This window comes from Entelurus aequoreus, linkage group LG08 (genome assembly GCF_033978785.1).
Source record: "Entelurus aequoreus isolate RoL-2023_Sb linkage group LG08, RoL_Eaeq_v1.1, whole genome shotgun sequence".
Classification (NCBI taxonomy): domain Eukaryota; kingdom Metazoa; phylum Chordata; class Actinopteri; order Syngnathiformes; family Syngnathidae; genus Entelurus; species Entelurus aequoreus.
Genome location: NC_084738.1, coordinates 47,964,950 through 47,992,063, shown reverse-complemented (window position 1 = coordinate 47,992,063; position 27,114 = coordinate 47,964,950). Strand labels below are relative to the sequence as shown.

The window sequence follows — 27,114 nt, the reverse complement described above, 5'->3', positions numbered from 1 at the left end:
GAAAACACACAAGAGGGTCATTTGACCCCTAGTCCCCCCTGTGGACACTCCTTTTGTTATGAAAATGTGGCTGTTAGTGGCACACGGCAGGGGGCCACTTGAGCCTGTGTGGGGGAGGGGACCTTACAGCTCAAGCTTTAGTTCTGAGGTAGGTTGTGTGTGTTTTTGCAAGGATCAACAGAATGAAGGGATCAACACTCTGACATTTATTGTTAAAAAAAATACAAAACAAAACATATTTACAAAGAATGAAAAAGCAACTGTTTTCCCAGTTTTGGTGTGGAGGGTTGTTGCAGAAGCAATTGTTATTTTTGTGTGCCAAAAATAGTTTAAAAAAAAAAATTTACAAAGAAAAAAGCATATTTACAAAGAATGAAAAACCATGTCCATGTAAACGTGACTGACATACATTTGAGCAGTCACTCACAATCCTGGCACTGCCATTGCTCCTTTCGGCATTTCCCACATGTATAATTTTTCTGTCTGCCTAGACAAACTGCCCCTAACAGCCTCATTACCATAACAAAATGAGTGATTAGTGTATTCGGGAAAAGCGTCGGGCCAAATGACCCCTCTCTGGGTCTTCTAGGTAGACAGAAAAATGCTGGGACTTCTAGTGTTAAAGGCCTACTGAAATGAATTTTTTTTATTTAAACGGGGATAGCAGATCCATTCTATGTGTCATACTTGATCATTTCGCGATATTGCCATATTTTTGCTGAAAGGATTTAGTATAGAACAATAACGATAACGTTCGCAAATTTTGGTCTCTGATAAAAAAAAGCCTTGCCTGTACCGGAAGTAGCGTGACGACACCGGAGGAAGGACTGCTCATATTTTCCTATTGTTTACACCAGCAGCGAGAGAGATTCCTACCGCGAAAGCGACGATTACCCCATTAATTTGAGCGAGGATGAAAGATTCGTGGATGAGGAACGTGAAAGTGAACGACTAGCGTGCAGTGCAGAATGTATCTTTTTTCGCTCTGACCGTAACTTAGGTACAAGGGTTCATTGGATTCCACACTCTCTCCTTTTTCTATTGTGGATCACGGATTTGTATTTTAAACCACCTCGGATCCTATATCCTCTTGAAAATGAGAGTCGAGAACGCGAAATGGACATTCACAGTGACTTTTATCTCCACGACAATACATCGATGAAGCTCTTTAGCTACTGAGCTAACGTGATAGCATCGGGCTTTACTGCATATAGAAACAAAACAAATAAGTCCCTGACTGAAAGGATAGACAGAAGATCAACAATACTACCAAACTCTGGACATGTAAATAATTGGTTAATGCGTTCCAGCCTGGCTAAGCTTAATAATGCTGTTGCTAACGACGCCATTGAAGCTAACTTAGCTACGGAACCTCGACAGAGCTATGCTGAAAACATTAGCTCTGCACCTACGCCAGCTCTCATCTGCTTATCACGACCCGTGCTCACCTGCGTTCCAGCGATCGACGAAGGACTTCACCAGATCACCGATGCGGTTGGCGGCCCGGAGACGGAAGAAGTCAAGGTGAGGTCGTTCGGCTAGCGCGTCTGCTATCCTCAAAGTGCTCCTGGTTGTGTTGCTGTAGTCCGCCGCTAATACACAGATCGCACCTACAGCTTTCTTCTTTGCAGTCTCCATTGTTCATTAAACAAATTGCAAAAGATTCACCAACACAGATGTCCAGAATACTGTGGAATTTTGAAATGAAAACAGAGCTTTTTGTATTGGATTCAGGGCTCCGAATACTTCCGCTTCCACTGTTGACGTCACGCGCAAACGTCATCATATCGAAACGTTTTCAGCCGGAAGTTTGCCGGGAAATTTAAAATTGCACTTTATAAGTTAACCCGGCCGTATTGGCATGTGTTGCAATATTAAGATTTCATCATTGATATATAAACTATGAGACTGCGTGGTCGGTAGTAGTGGGTTTCAGTAGGCCTTTAAGGAAGTAGTTTGACATGTACTTCGGTATAAAGGAGGTGTAGCAGATTTTATAGACTAGGCTCAGTGCAAGTTGTTTTACTCTGTCCTCCACCCTGAGCCAGCCCACTTTGGAGAAGTGGGTAGGAGTGAGGTGTGATCTGGGGTGGAGGTCTAAAAGTAACCTGACTAGCTTGTTCTGGGATGTTTGGAGTCTAGATTTGAGGGGTTTGGAGGTGCTAGGGTACCAGGAGGTGCAAGCGTAATCGAAAAAGGGTTGAATGAGAGTTCCCGTTAGAATCTTCGAGGTGCTTTTGTTGACCAGACAGGAGATTCTGTGGAGAAATCTCATTCGCTGGTTGACCTTTCTGATTACCTTGGTTGCCATTTTATCACAGGAAAGATTAGCCTCTAGAATGGAACCTATGTAGGTGACCTCATCTTTCCTGGTGATAACAATGTCACCAACTTTTATAGTGAAGTCACTGACTTTCTTGAGATTGATTTGGGACCCAAATAGGATGGATTCCGTTTTACCTAAGTGTATGGATAGTTTGTTGTCAGCAAGCCAGGTGCAAATACTAAGGAGTTCAGCACTGAGGATTTTTACCAGCTGTGACTTGTCCTTGCCGGATACCAGCAGGGCGGAGTCATCCGCAAGCAGGAACAATTCACAGTCGCATGCTGATGACATGTCATTTATGTATATTAGGAACAGTAAAGGCCCTAATATACTGCCTTGGGGGACTCCACAGCTTACTGAGAGGGGGGGGGGACACGGTGCCGTTCACCTCTACCACCTGTTTCCTCCCCTCCAAGTAAGATTGCATCCAGCTCGATGAGGTTTTATCAAATCCGATTGCTCTGAGCTTATCCAACAGTATAGCGTGGTTTACGGTGTCAAAGGCCTTCTCATGACCATGCCGCAGTATTTGCCCGCGTCCACCTCCTGTTTGATGTGGTCGGTCAGATAGAGAAGGCATGTGTCAGTGGAGTGGTTAGTTCTGAAGCCGGATTGGAAATTGTACATGAGTTTATTAGTAGCAAGGTATCTATCGACCTGTTCATAAACTATTTTTTCCATTACTTTCGAAATTGAACTGAGAATAGAAACAGGTCGGTAGTTACCAGTTTCTAATTTGCAACCTTTTTTAAAAAGGGGGGTTACTCTTGCTATCGTGAAATCCTTGGGTACTTGGCCTTGTTTAATTGAGAGGTTAATTATGTGTGTGATGATAGGAGCAATGGTGGTGGCAGAGTCCCTGAGGAATCTGGAGGGAATATTGTCAAGGCCTGTGGCCTTGTTTAGCTGGAGCGCGCTCAATTTATTAAGCACCTCGTCAGCTGAGACCATTTCTAATTTGAAATTGTTGTTGATAGGGACGGCGTGGCGAAGTTGGTAGAGTGGCTGTGCCAGCAATCGGAGTGTTGCTGGTTACTGGGGTTCAATTCCCACCTTCTACCTTCCTAGTCACGTCCGTTGTGTCCTTGGGCAAGACACTTCACCCTTTGCCTCTGATGGCTGCTGGTTAGCGCCTTGCATGGCAGCTCCCACCATCAGTGTGTGAATGTGTGTGTGAATGGGTAAATGTGGAAATACTGTCAAAGCGCTTTGAGTACCTTGAAGGTAGAAAAGCGCTATACAAGTATAACCCATTTATCATTATCATTTATCATTTGATTACTCCTAGCTTTCTGTAGAAGGCTCTAATGTGTTCTACACAAAAACGACCAGAGTGATGGGACAGCTTGTTAACTAGAGTTGTGGCTATGCTGGTGAAAAAGGTGTTGAGTCTGCTTGCTACCTCCATTTTATCTGTAATGAGGGAGTCACCCTCCTTGATGTTGATGTTGGTGAGTCTCGTTTTAAGTTTCTGGCTGCATCCAGGAAGCTGGTTGTTGAGAATTTTCCAGAGCTCCTGTGGCTTATTTGTGTTTTCCTCTATTTTATCGTTAATGCAATTTTTTTTTAAGGATTTAGTCAGGTTGTTTGCCTTATTTCTTAATTTATTGCATTGCTTTTTGAGTGTTGAAAGGAGTGATTTGAGGTCATTATTATTGGGTTGTTTATCTACTTTGGTTTTACACTTTTGGTATTCGAAGTATTTTCTGTCTCTGTCTTTTATGGCAGCTAATAGGTCTGGATTCATCCATGGTTCGGAGCGGGCTTTGATTCTGACTGTTCTCACGGGAGCCATATCATTTAGTATCGCTAGGAACGCTGTTTTGAAGCGATCCCAAGCATCTTCGACCAGGTTGCTCGTGAGCACAGGGCACCAGTCCCACTCACCTAATTTAAGGTTGAAATTATCACTGGAGTATGCTTTAAGGGATCTGGATTGAGCTGTTATGTGGCCATTGGCTTTGGGTTTAGTTATTTTGCGGGTGCAGAAGGTTAGATAGTGGTCACTAAGACCACAGATCATGACCCCATTATTTTTTATGTTATGCCGGTCTGATGTGAGAATGAGATCTATGGTTGATTGGGTGGAATCACACACCCTTGTGGGTAGTGTTATTAGCTGGGAGAGGCCGTGCAGATTACAAAGCTTGCTGTAAGATCTGAAGACAGGCGCATCTCTGCTTTGAATATCTGTGTTCAGATCTCCAGTTATAATTTTCTCCACGTTGTCTACCTCAACTAAGCACTCCTCGAGAGCACCATAGAAATCACTCTGATTAGGGGGTCTGCATACAGTCCCTATCAGTACCGGCTTAGCGTTTGTGAATTTGATTTCTGCCCATACAGATTCAAGGTTATTGTGGTTAAGATCAGTGTGAGTTATGTATTTTATATCCTGGTGAATATACATACAAACACCACCACCATGTTTATTCCTGTCCTTTCTGATAAACGAGAAGTTTTCTATCTCTATCTCTGAGTCAGAAACACTTTGATCTAATTTAGTTTCAGAGAAACACAGGATTTGTGGAGAGATCAGAGGTGATGCGGAGGAAGAGACGGGGCCGCAGAGCTAGTGTTGAGCGTCGGGATGGACAGGCTTCACAGAGCTGAATAAGCATGTAACAGACATTTTGGTCCCCTGAGACGGATTCTCTCTCATCCACGCGGACCGGACATTGGCCGAGAGCTAGTGAGCAGCCTCGGACAGATTCAGCTCTCTTTGTTGCTCTGTTAGGTCTGTTCCTGTCTCTAGCTGTGCTTCCCCTTATGCCATCAGACGATGGTGTGGAGCACCGCAGAGGCCACCGCAGTATTTTGTTTTCAAAATGCTAGCAATAATGCAGTGAAATAAGTATCAAGCAAGAACTTGGAGTGCTTCCGTCAATGTCGTTTTTTTCTGGCGCTAATAAATGGGCTGGTCTGAAAAGTAAACTACATCTCCCATGAAACCCTTGCACAGTGTCGGGAAACAGAGTGGGACACCTACTGCAAAGTTTAAATTACAAGTAGACACATTTTGGTTTTACGACGAATGAACAAAAACAATAGAGGAGAAAAACTAATGCTGGAGTCTCTCGTCAGTCTGATGAATGAGCAGACAAGCAGTTATTTCCTGTTGGCATAAATACTCATGTGGGAGCGCGGACATGCAAAACAAAAAAACACTGCACATAGCAACGTCTACAACAAGAAATACAAGTATTATTCTAAGTGAAATTGCCAGTTAACCTCTCAAGAATCAGCATTCTTTTAACCAATACAAAAATGTCCATTGCAGAGGACAATGCTTCTTAGCAAGTTAAAAGTTGAAAGACACTGGACGGAAGATTATTGTTTTACACTTGTTAAAGGCCTACTGAAATGAAATGTTTTTATTTAAACGGGGATAGCAGATCCATTCTATGTGTCATACTTGATCATTTTGCGATATTGCCATATTTTTGCTGAAAGAATTTAGTATAGAACAACGCAGATAAAGTTTGCAACTTTTGGTCTCTGATAAAAAAAAGCCTTGCCCCTACCGGAAGTAGCGTGACGTTGTTAGTTGTTCACTTCCTCATATTTTCCTATTGTTTTCAACGCAGCTAGAGCTATTCGGACCGAGAAAGCGACGATTACCCCATTAATTTGAGCGAGGATGAAAGATTCGTGGATGAGGAACGTTAGAGTGACGGACTAGAATGCAGTGAAATACATATCTTTTTTCGCTCTGACCGTAACTTAGGTACAAGCTGGCTCATTAGATTCCACAATCTCTCCTTTTTCTATTGTGGATCACGGATTTGTATTTTAAACCACCTCGGATACTATATCCTCTTGAAAATGAGAGTCGAGAACGCGAAATGGACATTCACAGTGACTTTTATCTCCACGACAATACATCGACGAAGCTCTTTAGCTACTGAGCTAAAGTGATAGCATCTGTCTCAAATGCAGATAGAAACAAAATAAATAAATCCCTGACTGGAAGGATAGACAGAAGATCAACAATACTATTAAACCATGTACATGTAACTACACGGTTAATAATTCTCAGCCTGGCAAAGCTTAACAATGCTGTTGCTAACAACGCTAAGGCTAACTTAGCAACTTAGCAACCTGACCTCACAGAGCTATGATAAAAACATTAGCGCTCCACCTACGCCAGCCAGCCCTCATCTGCTCAACACCCGTGCTCACCTGCGTTCCAGCGATCGACGGCGCGACGAAGGACTTCACCCCAACACAGATGCGGTTGGCGGGTCTGCTATCCAAATAAGTCCTTCTTGTTGTGTTGCTACAGCCAGCCGCTAATATACCGATCCCACCTACAACTTTCTTCTTTGCAATTTCCATTGTTCATTAAACAAATTGCAAAAGATTCACCAACACAGATGTCCAGAATACTGTGGAATTATGAAATGAAAACAGAGCTTTTTGTATTGGCTTCAATGGGGAAGCCATACCTCTGTTCTCCTGGCTACGTCACGCGCATATGTCATCCTCCAAAGGCGTTTTCAATCGGAAGTTTAGCGGGAAATTTAAAATTGCACTTTATAAGTTAACCCGGCCGTATTGGCATATGTTGCAATGTTAAGATTTCATCATTGATATGTAAACTATCAGACTGCGTGGTCGGTAGTAGTGGGTTTCAGTAGGCCTTTAAACTGGGTATTTACATCGTCTGTTTAAAGACACTCAACTGAAATGAGTTGAAACACTTAATGTTCTTGGGCTTTTAAAAATACTTGTTTATAGAAATAAATAGAATTAAAACATTTCTGCCATTTCATTTTACACACTGGCATTTTTACCTAGCCTTTATTTTTTCAGAACACCACAATATCATCATACCGTGGCTTCAATTACGTGACGATATCGTATCATGACATTTTATATTGTTACATCCCTATTGTCATGGTTGCGCAATATGTATTATTTGTTGCAAATTTTTTGGTTTGTCGTTGCATTTTACTTTGTAGCTGTATGTAGAAATGGCGTCGCTGAGGTGGCAGCTGGTTGCATCAGTTCTGTGCTCTTTTAATGTATGTTATGTCTATTTATGTTTCCCTCTTGTTTTAATGTGTTTTGCCTTATTTTTGTTGATGTTTGTATCTGCACTGCAGCGGCGTGGCGAAGTTGGTAGAGTGGCCGTGCCAGCAATCGGAGGGTTGCTGGTTACTGGGGTTCAATCCCCACCGTCTACCATCCTAGTCATGTCCGTTGTGTCCTTGGGCAAGACACTTCACCCTTGCTCCTGATGGCTGCTGGTTAGCGCCTTGCATGGCAGCTCCCGCCATCAGTGTGTGAATGTGTGTGTGAATGGGTGAATGTGGAAATACTGTCAAAGCGCTTTGAGTACCTTGAAGGTAGAAAAGCGCTATACAAGTATAACCCATTTATCATTTATTTACATAATTTCCCCATTGTGGGATGAATAAAGTCTATCCTATCGCCTTCCAGCTGCTTCTCAATCAAACACACCATCAGGGGCTCCACCATATTTTCATGGATGATAAATTATTTAAATAATACTTTTTTTAATGTCCTTGAATAGCATTCTTGAACCATTTTGGTTCGGTATGGTGCAGCTTGTCAAGTGCAAAGTAAGGCGTTGTAAAGTAACCATCAAATGATGTCGATCTTAAGCTATAAGACAAAGTTAGCGAGAAGACTGGATGTTTTGGTCAGATCTTACAGGGTTCACTGTGACATTCACTACATCAACTAGCGTTAGGGAGGCCCGTAACCTGAATTTTTGCTTGTAACCTAAAGCATAACAATTAGCCGAGAGACAGCTCGTATTGCGAGGTACCACAGTAGTATATATATATTTAATGTAATGCATTACTGTTAATTCTAGTCATATTTTTATGTATGTCTTTTTTATTAAATTGTTTCATATTTATAAAATATGAATCTTCCTAATTCAGTGTTATTGTCCTGCATGTATTTACTATATGAGTCTGTTTTTCTCCAATTTACACAGAGGCTCTATCTAATACTTGAGTAGTTAAAAAATATAATATATGGGTTTATTACTCACTGCTGAGGATGCTGAGAATGTGCTCCTGGTTGGGATCAGTCTGCTGCCTCCTCTTCTCCAGCATCTTCTTGACCGTATCCAGCAGCCCAAACACCTGACCAAGATTACTAAGCACTGCGATCTCTAACAGAGAAGAATTGGGAGCTGTTGGTTCAACCAATTTGACTTTTCTTTTATCGTTCCTCTTTTAATGTCTCTCAAAAAGCAAGTTCTTTCTCTACGTCTCTTTGAGCTTGCCTTTGTCATTAGCTCTGTGGGGATTGTCAGTATTTCTAGTGAAAAAAAAAAGAATCTGTACCTGTGTCCTGTAAGAAAGCTGACTCCTTGAGCAACGGCATATTCTTCAACAGCTCCAGCAACTCACTGCTGATTTTGGCCACCACTTCTCCCAGCAAACCCACATCAGCAATTCCTATCCAAAAGTTCAGTGTTTCCTCTGGAGAACATGACAAGTGTTAAAACCTTTGTCTTTGACTTTACACCGGTTGGAAAAAGTATTTACACTTTTTAAACTCTGCCACATTGTGTCTCGTTACCACCACAAACACAAATCTATAGGGATTTTATGTGAAAGCACAACAAACATTTTGTAGCTGAAGGCAAATAATGAGATTTTTCTTTACGAATAATAAACTGAAATGTGTGGTGTATTAAAGTAATCGATCCTTTGTGGAACCACATTTCGCTGCAATTATAGCTGCAAATCTATTGAGGTACTTTGCACATCTACAGGCTGACAGTGACACTGACTACGTTTCCATGCACTATATTAGTCCGATTTCTCAAATAGTTCGGCTCTAGAAACATCCTACAACCCATGGAAACACCTTAATCTGATCATGTTTGGCTTTTGAGAAAGCGGACTAACATACCTAGATTATGCGATTTTGGAAACCAGATATCTCGAGTGGGTGTGTGCTTCCTGAGGGGATCTTTGTAACCACCATTTAATGAAAACAGGCAACAACTGTAATTAAAGGAGACTTTATTTGCTTCACAAATTAAAAAACATTTTGAACTGCATCGAAGGGAAAAAAAGAAACAGATTTATTTAAGATGGAAGCTAAAGAAATTATGGAATATGCGGCTTCATTTGGACTCCAGAATTAAATACGAGTGAGATGGAAGAGAATGAAGCAGTTATATTAAAGGCAAAAAAGAAAGTGCACACAAACCTATTCACTCTGCATTTGTGCACGCGAAATTGATTAACAACAACTCTGTATTCCGCACATCTGGCAAGCTTGTCCACAACAATAGCAACCTTCTGGAGAAATGTCGGGGCACAAACGGGCCTTTCCTTCAGATTCAAAACTTCTTCCATCAATCCGCAGAGACTTTAGAATGAATTTCAAGACTTTTATAAAGACCAGATTTATGTGGTGCACAACTATTAGAGCTACCAATGTTCTCCTTGTTTAGCCTGTAAGTTTAGGTGGATGTCTATGGCTTCAAAACAGTGCATGTAAAAACCACACTCTGCACATGGACTCATTTTCCTTTCGCAATGTGTTTTTTGTTCCTCAACATGCACTGCGTTCCACCCTTTCTCTATGGCCCCGACAGTCCTCCCTTTTGGCACTTCTGAGCGGGCATTAAAAACACAGCCTGCGCACTTGCCCTTTTTTCTGACTGGTCACGTCTCCTGGTCAGAAACTGTTACAGTTTAACTGTGAGAGTACACTGGTACCTCAACTTAAGAGTGCCCCAACCTAAAGAATGTTTTGAGATATAAGCCGTCTCTAAGCTAATTGTTATGCTTTAATTACAAGCAAACATTTGAATTCCAAGCATTCAAAACGTTGATGGTGGGTTTTGAAGTTGTTTTAGTGGGCTACAATGATGACTCCCATTAGCCGCATCTTGGAAGTGTTTTTTTTATCATCTGCCTAAAAAATAAATTAAAAAAAAGACATGTGTTCTTGTCTCTCGTAATGATTGTGAACAATAGGCAACATTTTAAAAAAAAGTGCAGTTTCCCCTGCAGGCCAAAGTTTAATATTATTGTGGTATATGTCCAAAAAAAGATGTCATAATGTGTAAAATGAAGTGGCAGGAATGTTCACGATAAAAACACTTACTGTAATTGAACACAAATATAATGCTTAAATGTCATCCATCCATTTTCTACCACTTGTCCCTTTCAGGTTTGCGGGGGTGCCTGGAGCCTATCCAAGCTGCATTCGGGCGGAAGGCAGAGTACACCCTGAACAAGTCATAATGCTCAAATGTTGTACCGTAATCATATTTTACTATAAACACGTATTTTTAAAAGAAAATATTTGTGCAGAAACATCTACTGTTTCAAGCAAATATAACAAATAAAAAAAAACTTACATCGATGTCTAAAGTGATAACATACATTCACTGATATTTAGCTTTGCTGGCTTCAAATATCTTTACTGGGTGATGGTTTATGAGGTTGCGACTTGTCTAACGTGTACCCTGCCTTTCGCCTGAGTGCAGCTAGACAGGCTCCAGCTTCCCCCCCCCCCGAAGTGTACAGTTGTTTTGTGGTTATCAGCTGGCTATGTCGGCTTGGAAACACTCGGGACAAATATGTCGCACTTTGCTTTGCAGAACGCAGAAGTTCCTACCTACAACAAAGAGGTTGTGTTTTCACCACAGTTTGTTTGTATGTTTACATAACTCAAACAGATGGAGTTTCATGAAATATTCAGGAAATGTCCAAAAATCAATTCTTCTCATACTTGCCAACCTTGAGACCTCCAAATTCGGGAGATTTGGGGGGAGGGGGGCAGGGCCAAGGGGCGGGGTTAAGGGGGAGGAGTATATTCATAGCTAGAATTCACTGAAATTCAAGTATTTCTTATATATATATATACTGTATACATATATATATATATATATATATATATATATATATATATATATATATATATATATATATATATATATATATATATATATATATATATATATATAAGGGCTGCAACAACTAATCGATTAAATTTGATTATAAAAATAGTTGGCGATTAATTTAGTCATCGATTTGTTGGAACTAGCTATGCGCATGCGCAGAGGCTTTTTTTTGTTTTTTTAAATTTAAAAAAAACAAAAAAAATTTAATAAACCTTTATTTATAAACTGCAACATTTACAAACAGCTGAGAAACAATAATCAAAATAAGTACAAAAACAGTACAAAACAGAGCCAGGGCGGCGGTGAGGCTACGTCTCATGAGGTGGCGTAAGCTAGCCAATGATGTGTCATGTACAGCTCACGTGACGACGGCGTCTCCTTTGCTGGAAACATTCGAAAAATGGCGCAGGAAAACACTACCGATAGTTTAGCGGAGAAACGTCTTGAGGTTATTGCTTCAATGGAGAAAAGTGTACGACCTAAGTCGTCCAAAGTGTGGGAACACTTTACTTTAAAGACTTCAAAGAAGAGTGTTTCCTGCAAAATGGCACGGAAGTACAACATTGCTTCAGAAGCACCTGAAGAAGAAAAATGTTGGAGCCATGGATGAAGGGAGGAACTCACAGTACGTAACTTTTTAAGTCCATAGTGGCAACAAGCATTCATGAGTTCAGCTTTTTTGTAAGTAACGTTAACGTTATGCCTTTGTTGTAACGCGGGGCTGATAATGTGTCTCCAGCACATTTGAGTCCGTTTTGAGAGAGAAAACGCACGGTTACCAATTTCGAAATAAACGTAACGGACAGAAATATCTCAGGTTGGTTTCATAATGGATCAATGCAGCCAGGCCCGATAAAGCTATATAAATCTATTTAGATTTGAGTGATGCTTTAGTATAACTAAACGTTATGAAGGTGCTGGAATATTTCATGCTATTATTCAGAGGCAGCCTAAAATTAATCCTTTATTATTCACAACAGAAACATGTAAAATATCTGATCCAGTTCTGATGAGTTACATTTCTGTGTTATTATTGGTGTATGCTGCACCCCCAATGTCCACAACATGGTGCCAGTATGCTGGGTTTTTTCAATAAAATACTGGAAAGGATAGAAATGTAGTTTGTCTCTTTTATCCGATTATTAATCGATTAATCGAAGTAATAATCGACAGATTAATCGATTATCAAATTAATCGTTAGTTGCAGCCCTAATATATATATATATATATATATATATATATATATATATATATATATATATATATATATATATATATATATATATAAATAAAGTCAATACTTGACTTTCAGTGAATTCTAGCTATATATAAATATGCACGTTATTATATATATATATACATATAAATAAAATAAATACTTGAATTTCAGTGTTCATTTATTTACACATATACACACAACACTGCTCTCTACTCATTGTTGTATTTGAAAGTGCAATGCTTTGCAGCCTGTAACACAGCCTTTGAAGGAGCGTAGGTATGTGCAGTGTAATATTCTGGGTTGGAGTCAATAACCAGGCGAAGTGATGAAGTTACGTCTCTTTACTTCATACTTCAGAACCGACTCCCACACTTGCCGTCAGGGTGCGCAATACAACGTAAACCGTTGGCCAACCAAAAAGTAACTTTGCATAAATAATCATGATAACCGTGAAACTGTGATTATTACTCAGACTTTAATCATACATTCAAAATCTATAATCGATGCATTCCTAATTATTACTCTGATACAAATAGTGGTTGAAATGTGAGATTATGTACATTTCTATGGGTACTATGAACTATTGTCTGATACGTGCGCGGGTACCTGAGAGTTCTGGAGAGTCCTTGTTTGCAGAGTCCAGTGAATTTGAAACCCAGTTGGCCTTCTCGACTGGCTTCACTGTTGTATTGTCACCTCCAGTCTTGGCTTCCAAGGACTCCTGAGCTGCAATGGTGACCAAATAAAACCTCTTCAAACTGTCACTAAATAATAATGAAGTAAAATGGACATAAATGTCATGTGAAGGCACTTCACACACACAAGTGTTATAGGACTTCATATATTTACGCTTTACCATGATGGCAATGAAATAAAACAAGGTCAAGTGTAGATTTTCCAGATCAACTCCGCTTCAGAAATACAACAGAACCTAGATTTATGAAGCCCTCCATTAGCAAACATTTTGATTTACAAACCTACTGATCGAGCCGCGTATGCCTCTCTGTACGAATCGTGTCTCTGTGTAAGAACACCTAGCTGTCAAAACTCAGGGCTCCACATTGTAGAGGAGGCAGAGCCTTCCACTTACCTCTGCAGAGGAGACTTCATAGTCACGTCTCAGCCCTTCAGTGTGTGCCTTTTGTGTGTTTTTCCCTTATTGACAAGTTTTTCCATTTTGCTAAGTCAATATGAGTCCCAAACAGCCAACAGACCACAGTGGCAAAAAGGAGCGAATCCCTATGGAGACTACAGTTTTTGCGAAGAGTATGGAGCAGGCTCAGTATCACAGCAAGTTGTAATTGTAAAGAGACTGGACTTTACTAGAAAACGATGCCAGGGAAAACTTTTACAGTTTTGTTATCAAGTGTGAGGCGCAGAAGTAATTCCACCTCGTCGTCGTTCCAAACAAAAGAGTCACTTTCTTGGCTTGCCTCTGCCATCTCTTTTTTTGTTTTGAGTTGTGACCGGAGAATATAGCTTTATGTGGGTGCACGGTTTCTTCTATGGTTTTGGTGGTTCCATTGGCTTTGTTCTGTCTGTCCATAGCAGTTGTTTGGTTCTCAAGTTATTTGATGGTGTTATTGTGGATGGATTTTACTTTTTCAAATGTTTATTAAGGATTTAATGATCGTTTGAAATTGGCTTCTGTATGTGCACGTATGTTTAACGGTCGATCGTGAAAATATTTGAAAAAAATATTTTAAATTTGACATTCGTCTGTGACAACCCCACTTGAGGAGTGATTAACAGACCCAATCAGGTGAGCATTTTAACACCTGAACACACACGCAAGCCTCTGCCTTTCTTCCCACGGCTTTCAACACAGCCACCCCACCGAACACAGCCACCCACTACACCTGCTCATCTCGCAAACGCGCATTTCATGACGTTTTAAAAGATCATCAGGCTGCAACAATGAATTAAGGCTGAATGTTGCAATGCATGGGACATTTTTTAGCATCCAACATCAAACAACCCTTCCCTCATCCACGAGTCCATGACCATCATCGCTCCGCTGCAATAGGAACTAACAAGCCAAATACTACAGTACGTGAACATTGCTACAAAGTAGGGATTTTGTGTTGGTTTATTGTGCATACCAAACTAAACATTGACTTATAAAAAGGCAGTAACGTATGATAAAAAAAAGCGAAAAGTCTTCCCAGTTTGGCCCCTTTTTGTCACGGGGGAAAAACCTGCCAGGTGAACAGCTGATTTTATTACTTCTGGCGCTGACGTAACACAACCATGTGACTCGTGTTTCATATGTGACCATTGGATGAACAAAAATACTAAAGTACTAAAACTATAGTGGACATAAACAATTAGTTTCTACGGCAAAGTGGGTGTCACTCTATTCTGCCTATGAAGCCATTAAAAAACATCCAAACACCTGCATTAAAATTGTATATCATTACATTCCTGCTTGGCACTCAGCATCAAAGGTTGGAATTGGGGGTTAAATTTGATGATTCCCGGGCACGGCCATCGCTGCTGCTAATTGCTCCCCTCACCTCCCAGGGGGTGATCAAGGGTGATGGGTCAAATGCAGAGGATAATTTCACCACACCTTGTGTGTGTGTGTGTGTGACAATCATTAGTACTTCATATACATAATGCAAGTATATATATCTATTGTAGTAACAGGTAACTTTTAATATTTAAGTATTTTGATAATTTTAAGCATATGTAGCGCAATATTTTAAAAACGCGTCACAACGTTCACATTTTTTTCTACCACTACATCACTGATCATTACTCACTGCAGACTTTATGACAGCCAACAAACATAATTAAACATCACTTTCTGTAAAAGGTCTGCTGTCATTACGATGCTGACTGCCATTCATATATTCCCATTTAGATAAAATAATGACTCATGATACTTGCGAAGAAAAAGTGGGGTGGAGCCAAGCGTCTTTTTGTGTTGTTCCAGCCTTTTTCGGGTTTAAATTGGCTGTTAAAGTGCACCAACTTGTCGGAATTCATCCTTGTCCTATCTAGGTGGAAGGCATGATTTATGATCTAGTATAACGTTTGACGAGCAAGGAAACGAGGAAGCAGCTCATTAGTCGATCATGTAGACATTGGCACGCATTGGCAAGCTTGTGATCATGGCACCGTTATAGTTTGTCTGTGTTAACGCTTTTAATAACAATATCACTAATACTTGGTTAATATTTAAGTCAGAAAATGTAAATTAAGTATTGTTGGCGCTTTTTGGATGTTATTTTAATTGGGTTTTATGGGAGGAATAGAGGACCTCCATTTGGCTCTAGTGTAAGCGGACTTTTATTTACAAGTTAGAATGCATTAAAAAATATATCCGTCGTCATGTCTTTCATAATGATTCTGAACGAAAATTCTTAAAAAAGTGCAGTTCCCCTTTAAGCTCATGACGCAGCCGGTGGAATTGTGCAGACATGTTTGTTACTGGATACTTTCTATACTAATTTGCTTCTGTTTTGGAGACTTTGTATCTAAGTAATATGCAACTATATTTATTTGATACTTGCTCATATTGACAAATGTATATAGACTGCCATATTGTTCAATTAAGGACACTTATTACATATATCTAGCTTGTGTTCTATTCTGTACTTGGCTGTTGTGTGGCTGCTAGCTGTTTACTTGTTGTAATATTCTTAAAAATACAGGAAAAGACAAACCTTGTGTGCTTATTGGAGCTGTTTAGCTTTTAGCTGGCTGTCCAGCTTTGCACAGTTAATCACGCTGCAGGACTGCTTGTATCGGAGATCTTTTATTGGAGATTTTAGGTGCAAATTGATATAATCCAATACAGTACTTGTAATTTTGCTGATATTGGACTTATATTTGATGTCAATATCAAATCAAGACATCCCTAATTATTATGTAATTTATGGGACCGCCAGAAGCTAAACTCCCTGGATTCTGTCACTCCCGCAAAAATTACTATAAAAGCAATATTAATAAAATGCACCTTCTATCAGGATTCATTGTGCTATTGTTAGTGTTTTATATCAGGGAAAATATAATCATGATGAACATATAAGCTATCCTATGATAGCAGACATGACATGATAATAATAGTACTTACCCGGAGAAGATGTAAGTCCACTGCTGTCAGGTGGGAACCGTGTGTTGTTGATTAGGAGGTCAAACTTGGTGCTTCGACAAGTGTTTGTACACAACGTACTGTGTTGATAGAAGTCAAGCTGGCCTGAATCCATTATTTTCCTAGAGGTAGTGGAGAAAACTATTCAATAATTAGAAAATTAAAAGAGGAAACAAGGGTTTACTTTATAGGTATGTTGATTTGCTACAGCTGTATCACTGCAAAGCAACGAGACGACATAAAACCGCTTCTTCACGTACAAAGATGGAGGTTCAGCTTATGAAGTGTAGCTATTTTAGCTAATTGTCACATTCATCCAAGCACCACTGTTTGTGTTGGTAGAAAAGAAAAGACACAGTGGGGTTGTACGGTATATCCGTATTAATAAAGTACCGTGGTACTAATGAATTAAAAAAGGTACTATAATACTGCCTTTGAAAAACTCTACTTTTTTTTTTATGGACATGATGGCACGCTGTGGTGGCATTGCTTGTAATATAAGCAGATGCGCATGTGAGTAAATACACACAGAGCACTTACAAGTGGAAACAGTGTGGAAACAGAAGAGGGAGAATGGACAAATTTTGGCTTCAAAACTAACGATAAACGTGAAGCTATAAACTCTCTGCAATTGGTGCTTTAAAACATAGCAAACTTGCGGATACTGTCGCGCCGCAGTGTTTTAGCTACTTCTAAATCACGAATCCTTGCCTCCATGACGACAAACAATTTTTCTTACAATTATCATTCCTGCAGGACGACGAATTGCTAAATATGTTTCACTACACACCATAAGATAAAATAGCTGAAGCTAGCGCTCCTAAATGTAAGCAAATGGTTGAATATACAACATACAATAACAATAACAATAATAACAATAACAAATATCGACTGTGATATTACCAAGTATAAGAGCCATATGTAGTTTACACTTATTACATGGCAATATTCGCTGACGTCACCAGATGTAAACCGTCACAACTGGGAGCAAATTCCAAACGGCATTTCTTGGGACTGCGTGGCCCGTTTGATAGAGCGGCCGTACCAGCAACTTGAGGATTCCAGGTTCGATCCCTGCTTCCGCCATCCTAGTCACTCCCGTTGTGTCCTTGGGCAGGATACTTTACCCACCTGCTTGGGGTTTACTACGTAAAGCGCTCTGAGTCACTAGAGAAAAAGCGCTATATAAAAAATATTTATATATGGGAAAGGAACAAGCGGTAGAAATGGATGGATGGATGGATGTAAGGATCAAATTTTCAGGACTTGTGCAGATCCCAAATATGGTCTTACTGACAACACTGGCCCCCCCGAGCTGTCTGCGGGTATGACTCGGATATATTGAAGTATACCCACATAGCAGGTATGCTGCCTCTGCTCCACACAATTGCATGCGTCTTGCCAGCAACATCACAACAACCTGTTTTTGCAGTGCAGTTTTGATGATCAAAGTGGCCAAATGTTTGGTAAATAATAGGCTATATATTCATACAGGTGTTTTATTTTGCAGTGGTTCCGCGCCACAATCAATTATATGTAGGGGAAACCCTGGCATTATGAAGTGATGCCACATGTAAACGCGCAGAAGCCCAATTTACAACAACATTCAGCAGTGGCCAGCATGAGACGGGAAAAGTAGAAGTGGCCTGGTAATTTTTATTCCCATTAGCTTTTTTGAGGACATGAAAAACACCAAATATTTACCAAATGTTTTAACAAACTCCAAAAGAGAACAATTCAGTCAGATTATAGTGCACTTTACAAACATTGCTCACCTTAACATGACGCCGCCCATTCGGATTGCTCGTTTCCAGTCTTTCAGTGTAGCCTTTCCAGAAATATGTACAAACTGCTTCGGACTGATCAGCTGATCTTCATACTGAGGATGAGAGTATTGGTAAGTAAAGGTATCCATGATTACCTCGCTTAATGACACCAGTGGTATTTTATGATGTTGCTTTCATACACTACCACAATGGATTTGAAATATGGATTGAAAGAATAGTCAGTCAATGAGTGCATGATATCTAGAACCCATTAATTTCAAACATTCAGAGTTTGCTTCCTGGAAATGCTTTGCAGCCACCCCTTAGGTTCTCTTGTTTGTGGGTCTTGCTGCCTTCACTTTAGTCTTCTGTGAGTGAAATGTAAGCCTGCTCTGTTAACTACTGCCGTGATCATAATAGAATGTTATATTTGGCTTCAAAACAACTTGATTTGCTTCTTGCAATAACTCGCAATAAGAGAAAGGCAGTGAATACAAGTGAAATGCTTTGATTGGTGTGAGAAAAAAAAGTTTCATAAAATCAACAGAAGTCCGAAATTTTGCTCAAAGGAAGGTTGACATATTAAAATGTACAAACAATCAGGGCTGGACTTAAAAGGACTGTTGGCGAGGCATACTGTAAGGAAATGGGAAATGGCGCATGTATTGCTGATTTGGTGTTGGCGTTGTTGACCGCTACCGGCAATTCTGACTTGTTTATTGCCACTCTTGTCGTACCTTGCGCCAGTCAGAGCTCTGTGTCAACCTGTCTTAATTTTCCCTTTGTGTGATCAGAAACATTTTAAATGTATCCAAACTCTTACAGTCTTGCTGTATAGTTTCTGGTTGCTATGCAACCGCTTTGAGCTAACGTTTTAGCTAGTTAGCCTACGGCTTGTGGCACCTTTATTTCTAGGATTTTATCGACGAAGTGGAAAAAGAAGCCTTTATTACAGCGAAGGAGAAGGCACTACTAGGACACAAGCAAATGACGGATTGCCTCACACTGCTAGTTTGTGCTAACTAGTGAGTAACTTGCAATAACTTTTGCAGGTATTATTAATAAGAAAAACTTGTTATGCATGTGACAGTTGACGACTAGACGTGTGCAGTCGCCAATCATGTGTAACGTTCTACAAATGCGCTCTGTGCTAAGTAAATCAAATGAATCCTGTGTGAGATTCTGCACATGCGCTCTGTGATAAGTGAATTAAGTGAATCAAGTGGGGACGAACCGTAACATGCAATAACTACGTACGTGCAGTACTTCCATATCTGAGTTGTTGTGTAGAAATATGGGGAAACAACTACAAATGTGCACTCCATTCATTAACGGTATTACAAAAAAGATCAATTAGAATAATACATAATGTTGGATATAGAGAACATACAAACCCTTTATTTATTGAATCAAAAATATTGAAATTAATCGACTTGGTGCATTTACAAACAGCAAAAAGTATGTACAATGCAAACTATAACCTGCTACCCAAGAATGTACAACAATTCTTCTCAACAAAAGAGAAGAACTATAACTCTAGAGAAAAATCTAATTTAAAACATTTGTAAGCACGTACAACACTTAAAACCTTTATCCGTAAGTGGAATTAAATTATGGAATGGATTAAGCGAGGAAATCAAACGAAGCAATAAAATTATTCAATTTGAAAGACTGTTCAAACTACAAGTGTTCACAAAATACAAAGAAGAACAATTATGATAAACATCTTGAACATTTAAAAAAAAAAAAAAAAAAAAGAGAAATAATGATTATTTATGTATTTATTTTTGTTGACTTACTTAAAGTATATTTACTTATTCACTGTTTGTTACAAACAGAGAACAAAGAAATAGGATAAAACTGCTATGATATGAAAAGCGGTAGGATTAAATGAGCGCTGCTTCTTCCAACTCCTTTTTGGACATGCAGTAATGAAACAACTGGAAATAAGTGATGCATTATATTTTATTGTATGCATGTTTGAAATAAACTGAAACAACTGAACTGAACCACGTGCAGCTTTTGCACATGTGTTTTGTGATGAGTGAATCAAGTAAATCGATTCTCTTTGGTGAATTACTCACAGGTACCAGAGTCAGTAAAAAGAATCACGTTTACCATCACTAGTGTTAACGTTAGCGGTGACTGTCAGGTGATCTCAGAGTGTTCAAAAAATGCCACAAGTATTTGTCAACACAAAATAAAAATCTTTTTTGTTTTTTTTATCGTAGCATTATGGTTGTTAACGTGTTGGCACGCACCAATGAGACTTTTGTGTGAATGCGCACTGACAGTTAAGCTTGCTGTTATTATGTTTGAATAATGAAGATTGATGAGCCATTGCCCCCTTGTTATGTTGATTTGATATACAGTGCATCTGGAAAGTTTTCACAGCGCTTCACTTTTTTCCCATTTTGTTATGTTTTAGCCTTATTCCAAAATGGAATATATCAATTTTTATCTTTAAAATACATTCTATTAACAATACCCCATAATGATAATGTAAAACATATATTTTTAGAGATTTTTTGGCAAATGTACATATTAAAAAAAACAAAAAAAATAAGAAGTCACAAATACATAAGTATTCACAGCCTTTGCCATGAACCTCAAAAGTGAGATCAGGTGCATCCTGTTTCAACTGATCATCCTTCCGACAGCTTAGTTGGAATTCATTTACCACAACTGAACCTGTGGTAAATGCAGTTAATTGAACATGATTTGGAAAGTCACACACACCTGTCTATTAGGAGTGTCAAAAAAAAATAGATTTTCAGATTAATAGCAATTCTTATTTGATAAAAAAAAAATCTAAAATCTTTTTTTTTTTTTTATCTAATCTGTCCTGTGCAGCCACTTGGACAAATCATATTGTTGGTGTAGATGCCCATAGTTGCTGTACAAATGTACAAATTAAGTGTTGGATACTTCTATTGTTGGGGAAGCATTTTATGAAACAAAACCAGTTTTCTTTTAACTAATTAAGAAATTAATCAGAGCTGTTTATCCACCTAATATAGAGGAATGTAGTTAATCATAGAACTGGCCTTCAATGTTATCAAAAAAGTATAGATTTTGAATCTAGAATCGTTTTGAATAGAGAATTGGTTATGAATCGAATCATTACCCCAAAGAATCTAATCAAATTCACAGCCCTACTGTCTATATAAGGTTCAACACTTGACTGTGCATGGCAGAGCGCAAGTTAAGCATGAAGTCGATGGAATTGTCTGTTGTTCAGTGAATAACCTGGCACTGAACACTACAAAAACCAAGGAACTCAACTTTACATCAACGGCGAGGAGGTGGAGAGAGTCAGCTCTTTCAAGTTCCTCAGCACCCTCATATCTGCGGACTTCTCCTGGACCCCAAATACAACTGCAGTCATCCGGAAGGCCCAGCGGAGACTCCACTTCCTGAGGGTGCTGAGGAAGAACAGACTGGAGAGGCAGCTGATGGTGACCTTCTATCGCTCGGCTGACGAGAGCCTGCTGACGTACTGCATAACAGTGTGGTATGCCAGCTGCACTGAAGCAGACAGAACAGAGCCAGAACAAACAGGCTCAAAGACAGCTTCTTTCCCAGAGCTTTCACCATCTTGAACTCAAACTTCCATCCATCTTCTTCCGCTTATCCGAGGTCGGGTCGCGGGGGCAGCAGCCTAAGCAGGGAAACCCAGACTTCCCTCTCCCCAGCCACTTCGTCCAGCTCTTCCCGGGGGATCCCGAGGCGTTCCCAGGCCAGCCGGGAGACATAGTCTTCCCAACGTGTCCTGGGTCTTCCCCGTGGCCTCCTACCGGTCGGACGTGCCCTAAACACCTCCCTAGGGAGGCGTTCGGGTGGCATCCTGACCAGATGCCCGAACCACCTCATCTGGGTCCTCTCGATGTGGAGGAGCAGCGGCTTTACTTTGAGCTCCTCTCGGATGGCAGAGCTTCTCACCCTATCTCTAAGGGAGAGCCCCGCCACCCGGCGGAGGAAACTCATTTCGGCCGCTTGTACCCGTGATCTTGTCCTTTCGGTCATAACCCAAAGCTCATGACCATAGGTGAGGATGGGAACGTAGATCGACCGGTAAATTGAGAGCTTTGCCTTCCGGCTCAGCTCCTTCTTCACCACAACGGATCGATACAGCGTCCGCATTACTGAAGACGCCGCACCGATCCGCCTGTCGATCTCACGATCCACTCTTCCCTCACTCGTGAACAAGACTCCGAGGTACTTGAATTCCTCCACTTGGGGCAGGGTCTCCTCCGCAACCCGGAGATGGCACTCCACCCTTTTCCGGGCGAGAACCATGGACTCGGACTAGGAGGTGCTGATTCTCATCCCAGTCGCTTCACACTCAGCTGCGAACCGATCCAGTGAGAGCTGAAGATCCTGGCCAGATGAAGCCATCAGGACCACATCATCTGCAAAAAGCAGAGACATAATCCTGCAGCCACCAAACCAGATCCCCTCAACGCCTTGACTGCGCCTAGAAATTCTGTCCATAAAAGTTATGAACAGAATCGGTGACAAAGGGCAGCCTTGGTGGAGTCCAACCCTCACCGGAAACATGTCCGACTTACTGCCGGCAATGCGGACCAAACTCTGGCACTGATCATACAGGGAGCGGACCGCCACAATCAGACGGTCCGATACCCCATACTCTCTGAGCACCCCCCACAGGACTTCCCGAGGGACACGGTCGAATGCCTTCTCCAAGTCCACAAAACACATGTAGACTGGTTGGGCAAACTCCCATGCACCCTCAAGGACCCTGCCGAGAGTATAGAGCTGGTCCACAGTTCCACGACCAGGACGAAAACCACACTGTTCCTCCTGAATCCGAGGTTCGACTATCCGGCGTAGCCTCCTCTCCAGCACACCCAAATAGACCTTACCGGGAAGGCTGAGGAGTGTGATCCCACGATAGTTAGAACACACCCTCCGGTTCCCCTTCTTAAAGAGAGGAAACACCACTGCCAATCCAGAGGTACCGCCCCCGATGTCCACGCGATGCTGCAGTCTTGTCAACCAAGACAGCCCCACAGCATCCAGAGCCTTAAGGAACTCCGGGCGGATCTCATCCACCCCCTGGGCCTTGCCACCGAGGAGCTTTTTAACTACCTCAGCAACCTCAGCCCCAGAAATAGGAGAGCCCACCACAGATTCCCCAGGCACTGCTTCCTCATAGGAAGACGTTTTGGTGGGATTGAATTAAAACTTGTAATAAATAATTCACCCCTTGTGTGATTTATTTTTATTCCATATTTGTTTCCACTACCGCACCTTAAGTTGGAGTCCTTAATCTCGTTGTATGCAAATATAATGACAAAGTCCATTCTATTCTCTAGACCTCTGAGACATTGTCTCGAGGCACAAATCTGGGGAATGGTACAGAAAAATTTCTGCTGCCTTGAAAGTCCCAAAGAGCACAGTGGCCCCCATCATCCATAAATGGAAAAAGTTTGGAACCACTGGGACTGTCTAAACTGAGCGATCGGGGCAGAAGGTACCTATTCAGGGAGGTGACCAAGAACCCGATGGTCACTCTGTCAGAGCTGCAGCAATCCTCTGTGGAGAGAGGATAGCATTCCAGAAGAACAACATTCTCTGCAGCAATCCACCAATCAGGCCTGTTATATGTTATAGCCATTCCTGGAGTTTTCCAAAATACACCTGAAAGACTCTCAAACCACGAGAAACAAAATTCTCTTGTTTGATGAGACAAAGATTGAACTCTTTGGCATGAATGCCAGGTGTCGTGTTTGGAGGAAACCAGGCACCGCTTATCACCAGGCCAATACCATCCCTACAGTGAAGCATGGTGGTGGCAGTATCATGCTGTGGGGATGGTTTTCAGCATCAGGAACTGGAAGACTAGTCAGGATGGATGAAAGACATCCTGGATGAAAACCTGCTCCAGATTGGTCTTGAACTCAGACTGGGGCGACGGTTCATCTTTCAGCAGGAGAACGACCCTAAGCACACAGCCAAGATATCAAAGGAATGGCTTCAGGACAACTCTGTAAATGTTCTTCAGTGGTCCAGCCAGAGCCCAGACTTGAATTTGATTGAGCATCTCTAGGGAGAGATCTGATAATGGCTGTGCACCGACGCTTCCTATCCAACCTGATAAAAGCTTGAGAGGTGCTGCAAAGAGGAATAGGCGCCACTGCCCAAAAGATAGAAGTGCCAAGCTTGTGGCATCATATTCAAAAAGACTTGAGGCTATAATTTCTGCCAAAGGTGCATCAAAAAAGTATTGGCTGTAAATAATTATGTACATGAGATTTTTTAAATTTCTAATAAATAAATACAAAAAATCATATTGTCATTATGGGGTAATTTGTGTGTAGAATTTTGAGGATACATTTCGGAATTGACCTTGGGCGGTATAGCTCGGTTGGTAGAGCGGCCGTGCCAGCAACTTGAGGGTTGCAGGTTCGATCCCCGCTTCCGCCATCCTAGTCACTTCCGTTGTGTCCTTGGGCAAGACACTTTACCCACCTGCTCCCAGTGCCACCCACACTGGTTTGAATGTAACTTAGATATTGGGTTTCACTATGTAAAGCGCTTTGAGTCACTTGAGAAAAAGCGCTATATAAATGTAATTCACTTCACTTCACTTCACCTGCAGTGTGAACAAGGTCAGACTTGTAGTTTTGATGACCAATTATGGAAGTGTGCCGGTGCCAAGTCCGCAACTGGATGTGACGTCACGCGCAACAAAGTACCGAAATATGGCACCGTTAGATTTTATGTTAATCAGTACCCGGTGGTACCGGTTGGTACCCATTCCTACACTGAGCCAGTGCTGCTAAGTTGCTGACTGGTAGGGAAACTCAGATACTCTTAAAGGCCTACTGAAACCCACTACTACCGACCACGCAGTCTGATAGTTTATATATCAATGATGAAATCTTAACATTGCAACACATGCTAATACAACCGGGTTAACTTATAAAGTGCAATTTTAAATTTCCCGCTAAACTTCCGGTTGAAAACGTCTATGTATGATGACGTATGCGCGTGACGTCAATCGTTGAACCGGAAGTATTGGTACAATATTGAATCCAATACAAAAAAGCTCTGTTTTCATCTCAAAATTCCACAGTATTCTGGACATCTGTGTTGGTGAATCTTTTGCAATTTGTTTAATGAACAATGAAGACTGCAAAGAAGAAAGTTGTAGGTGGGATCTGTGTATTAGCGGCGGACTACAGCAACACAACCAGGAGGACTTTGATATGGATAGCAGACGCGCTAGCCGCCGACCTCACCTTGACTTCCCTCGTCTCCGGGCTGCCGACCGCATCTATGATCGTCGCTCCGTCGATCGCTGGAACGCAGGTGAGCACGGGTGTTGATGAGCAGATGAGGGTTGGCGTAGGTGGATAGCTAATGCTTTTAGCACAGCTCTGTAGAGGTCCCGTTGCTAAGTTAGCTTCAATGGCGTCGTTAGCAACAGCATTGTTAAGCTTCGCCAGCCTGGAAAGCATTAACCGTGTATTTACATGTCCATAGTATTGTTGATTTTCTGTCTATCCTTCCAGTCAGGGGTTTATTTGTTTTGTTTCTATCTGCATTTAAGCCCGATGTGCTATCCTGTTAGCTCCGTAGCTAAAGAGCTTCGCCGATGTATTGTCGTGGAGATAAAAGTCACTGTGAATGTCCATTTCGCGTTCTCGACTCTCATTTTCAAGAGGATATAGTATCCGAGGTGGTTTAAAATACAAATCCGTGATCCAAATTAGAAAAAGAAGAAAGTGTGGAATCCAATGAACCCTTGTACCTAAGTTACGGTCAGAGCGAAAAAAGATACGTCCTGCCCTACACTCTAGTCCTTCACTCTGACGTTCCTCATCCACAAATCTTTCATCCTCGCTCAAATTAATGGGGTAATCGTCGCTTTCTTGGTCCGAATCGCTCTGGCTGCATTGTAAACAATGGGGAAATGTGAGGAGCCTTTCAACCTGTGACGTCACGCTACTTCCGGTACAGGCAAGGCTTTTTTTTATCAGCGACCAAAAGTTGTGAACTTTATCGTCGATGTTCTCTACTAAATCCTTTCAGCAAAAATATGGCAATATCGCAAAATGATCAAGTATGACACATAGAATGGATCTGCTATCCCCGTTTAAAAAAAAAAAAATTCATTTCAGTAGGCCTTTAAGCTTAAATACTCCCCACTGCCTCGTCTGGTTTCTACCTTGTATTTGTACAGTGTACCCGAGACTAGGCGTAGTGCACTAAACTAGTTTGCTTCCGCACTAAAGTGTTAGAACAGACGATAGCGGCAGCCTCATACCATGTTTCTGCCCTGTATATGATCAGGAAATGTGAAAATTGTAATCTTTACTTAAGAAAATTTTAAGAAATGATTGTAATCATAATTAAAATAGTTATAACCCTGTTTAATGGACAAATATGAATATCTATGTTATTGTTATTTTAAAAAAATTGTATTATGGCTATGTCTCAGCTGTGTCATCTGACCACACGTCCATGGCGTGATGTGATGCAAAGCCCACTTCCAGTCCCTCACTTAATTTTCACATTAAAAGGGAGAGAGACACAGTTTTTATGGAGTAATGCACTTATTTGTTTAAAAAAACTTGTTTATGGTGGGAGTCATGGCTACCAAAGAAAAGTCAAGAGCTTAAAAACGCTTTACTGTCATTAAAGTCTCCGGTTTAGGAACACTACGCCTGCTGGTGAAATACATAAACGGAATAGACAAGTGTGTAAGACCAAAGCATTGTCCCGCCATTGGTCAGTAGATACGGCGAACCAGTCAATGAGCTG

The 27,114-nt window shown here is 40.9% G+C and overlaps 1 protein-coding gene across 7 annotated transcripts in view; it reads right to left on the bottom strand.

The window, feature by feature from the left end:
- gmeb1 (glucocorticoid modulatory element binding protein 1) overlaps positions 1 to 27,114 on the bottom strand; it is a 51,918-nt gene that overhangs the window by 13,473 nt on the left and 11,331 nt on the right. For all 7 annotated transcript variants that reach the window (XM_062056684.1, XM_062056685.1, XM_062056687.1 and 4 more), the window contains 5 exons: positions 18,331 to 18,434; positions 16,538 to 16,677; positions 13,063 to 13,182; positions 8,653 to 8,790; positions 8,355 to 8,477 (listed from right to left, as the gene is read on the bottom strand). In XM_062056684.1, the coding sequence (XP_061912668.1) occupies positions 8,355 to 8,477; positions 8,653 to 8,790; positions 13,063 to 13,182; positions 16,538 to 16,677; positions 18,331 to 18,434 (625 nt within the window). The remainder of the gene's footprint in view (positions 1 to 8,354; positions 8,478 to 8,652; positions 8,791 to 13,062; positions 13,183 to 16,537; positions 16,678 to 18,330; positions 18,435 to 27,114) is intronic.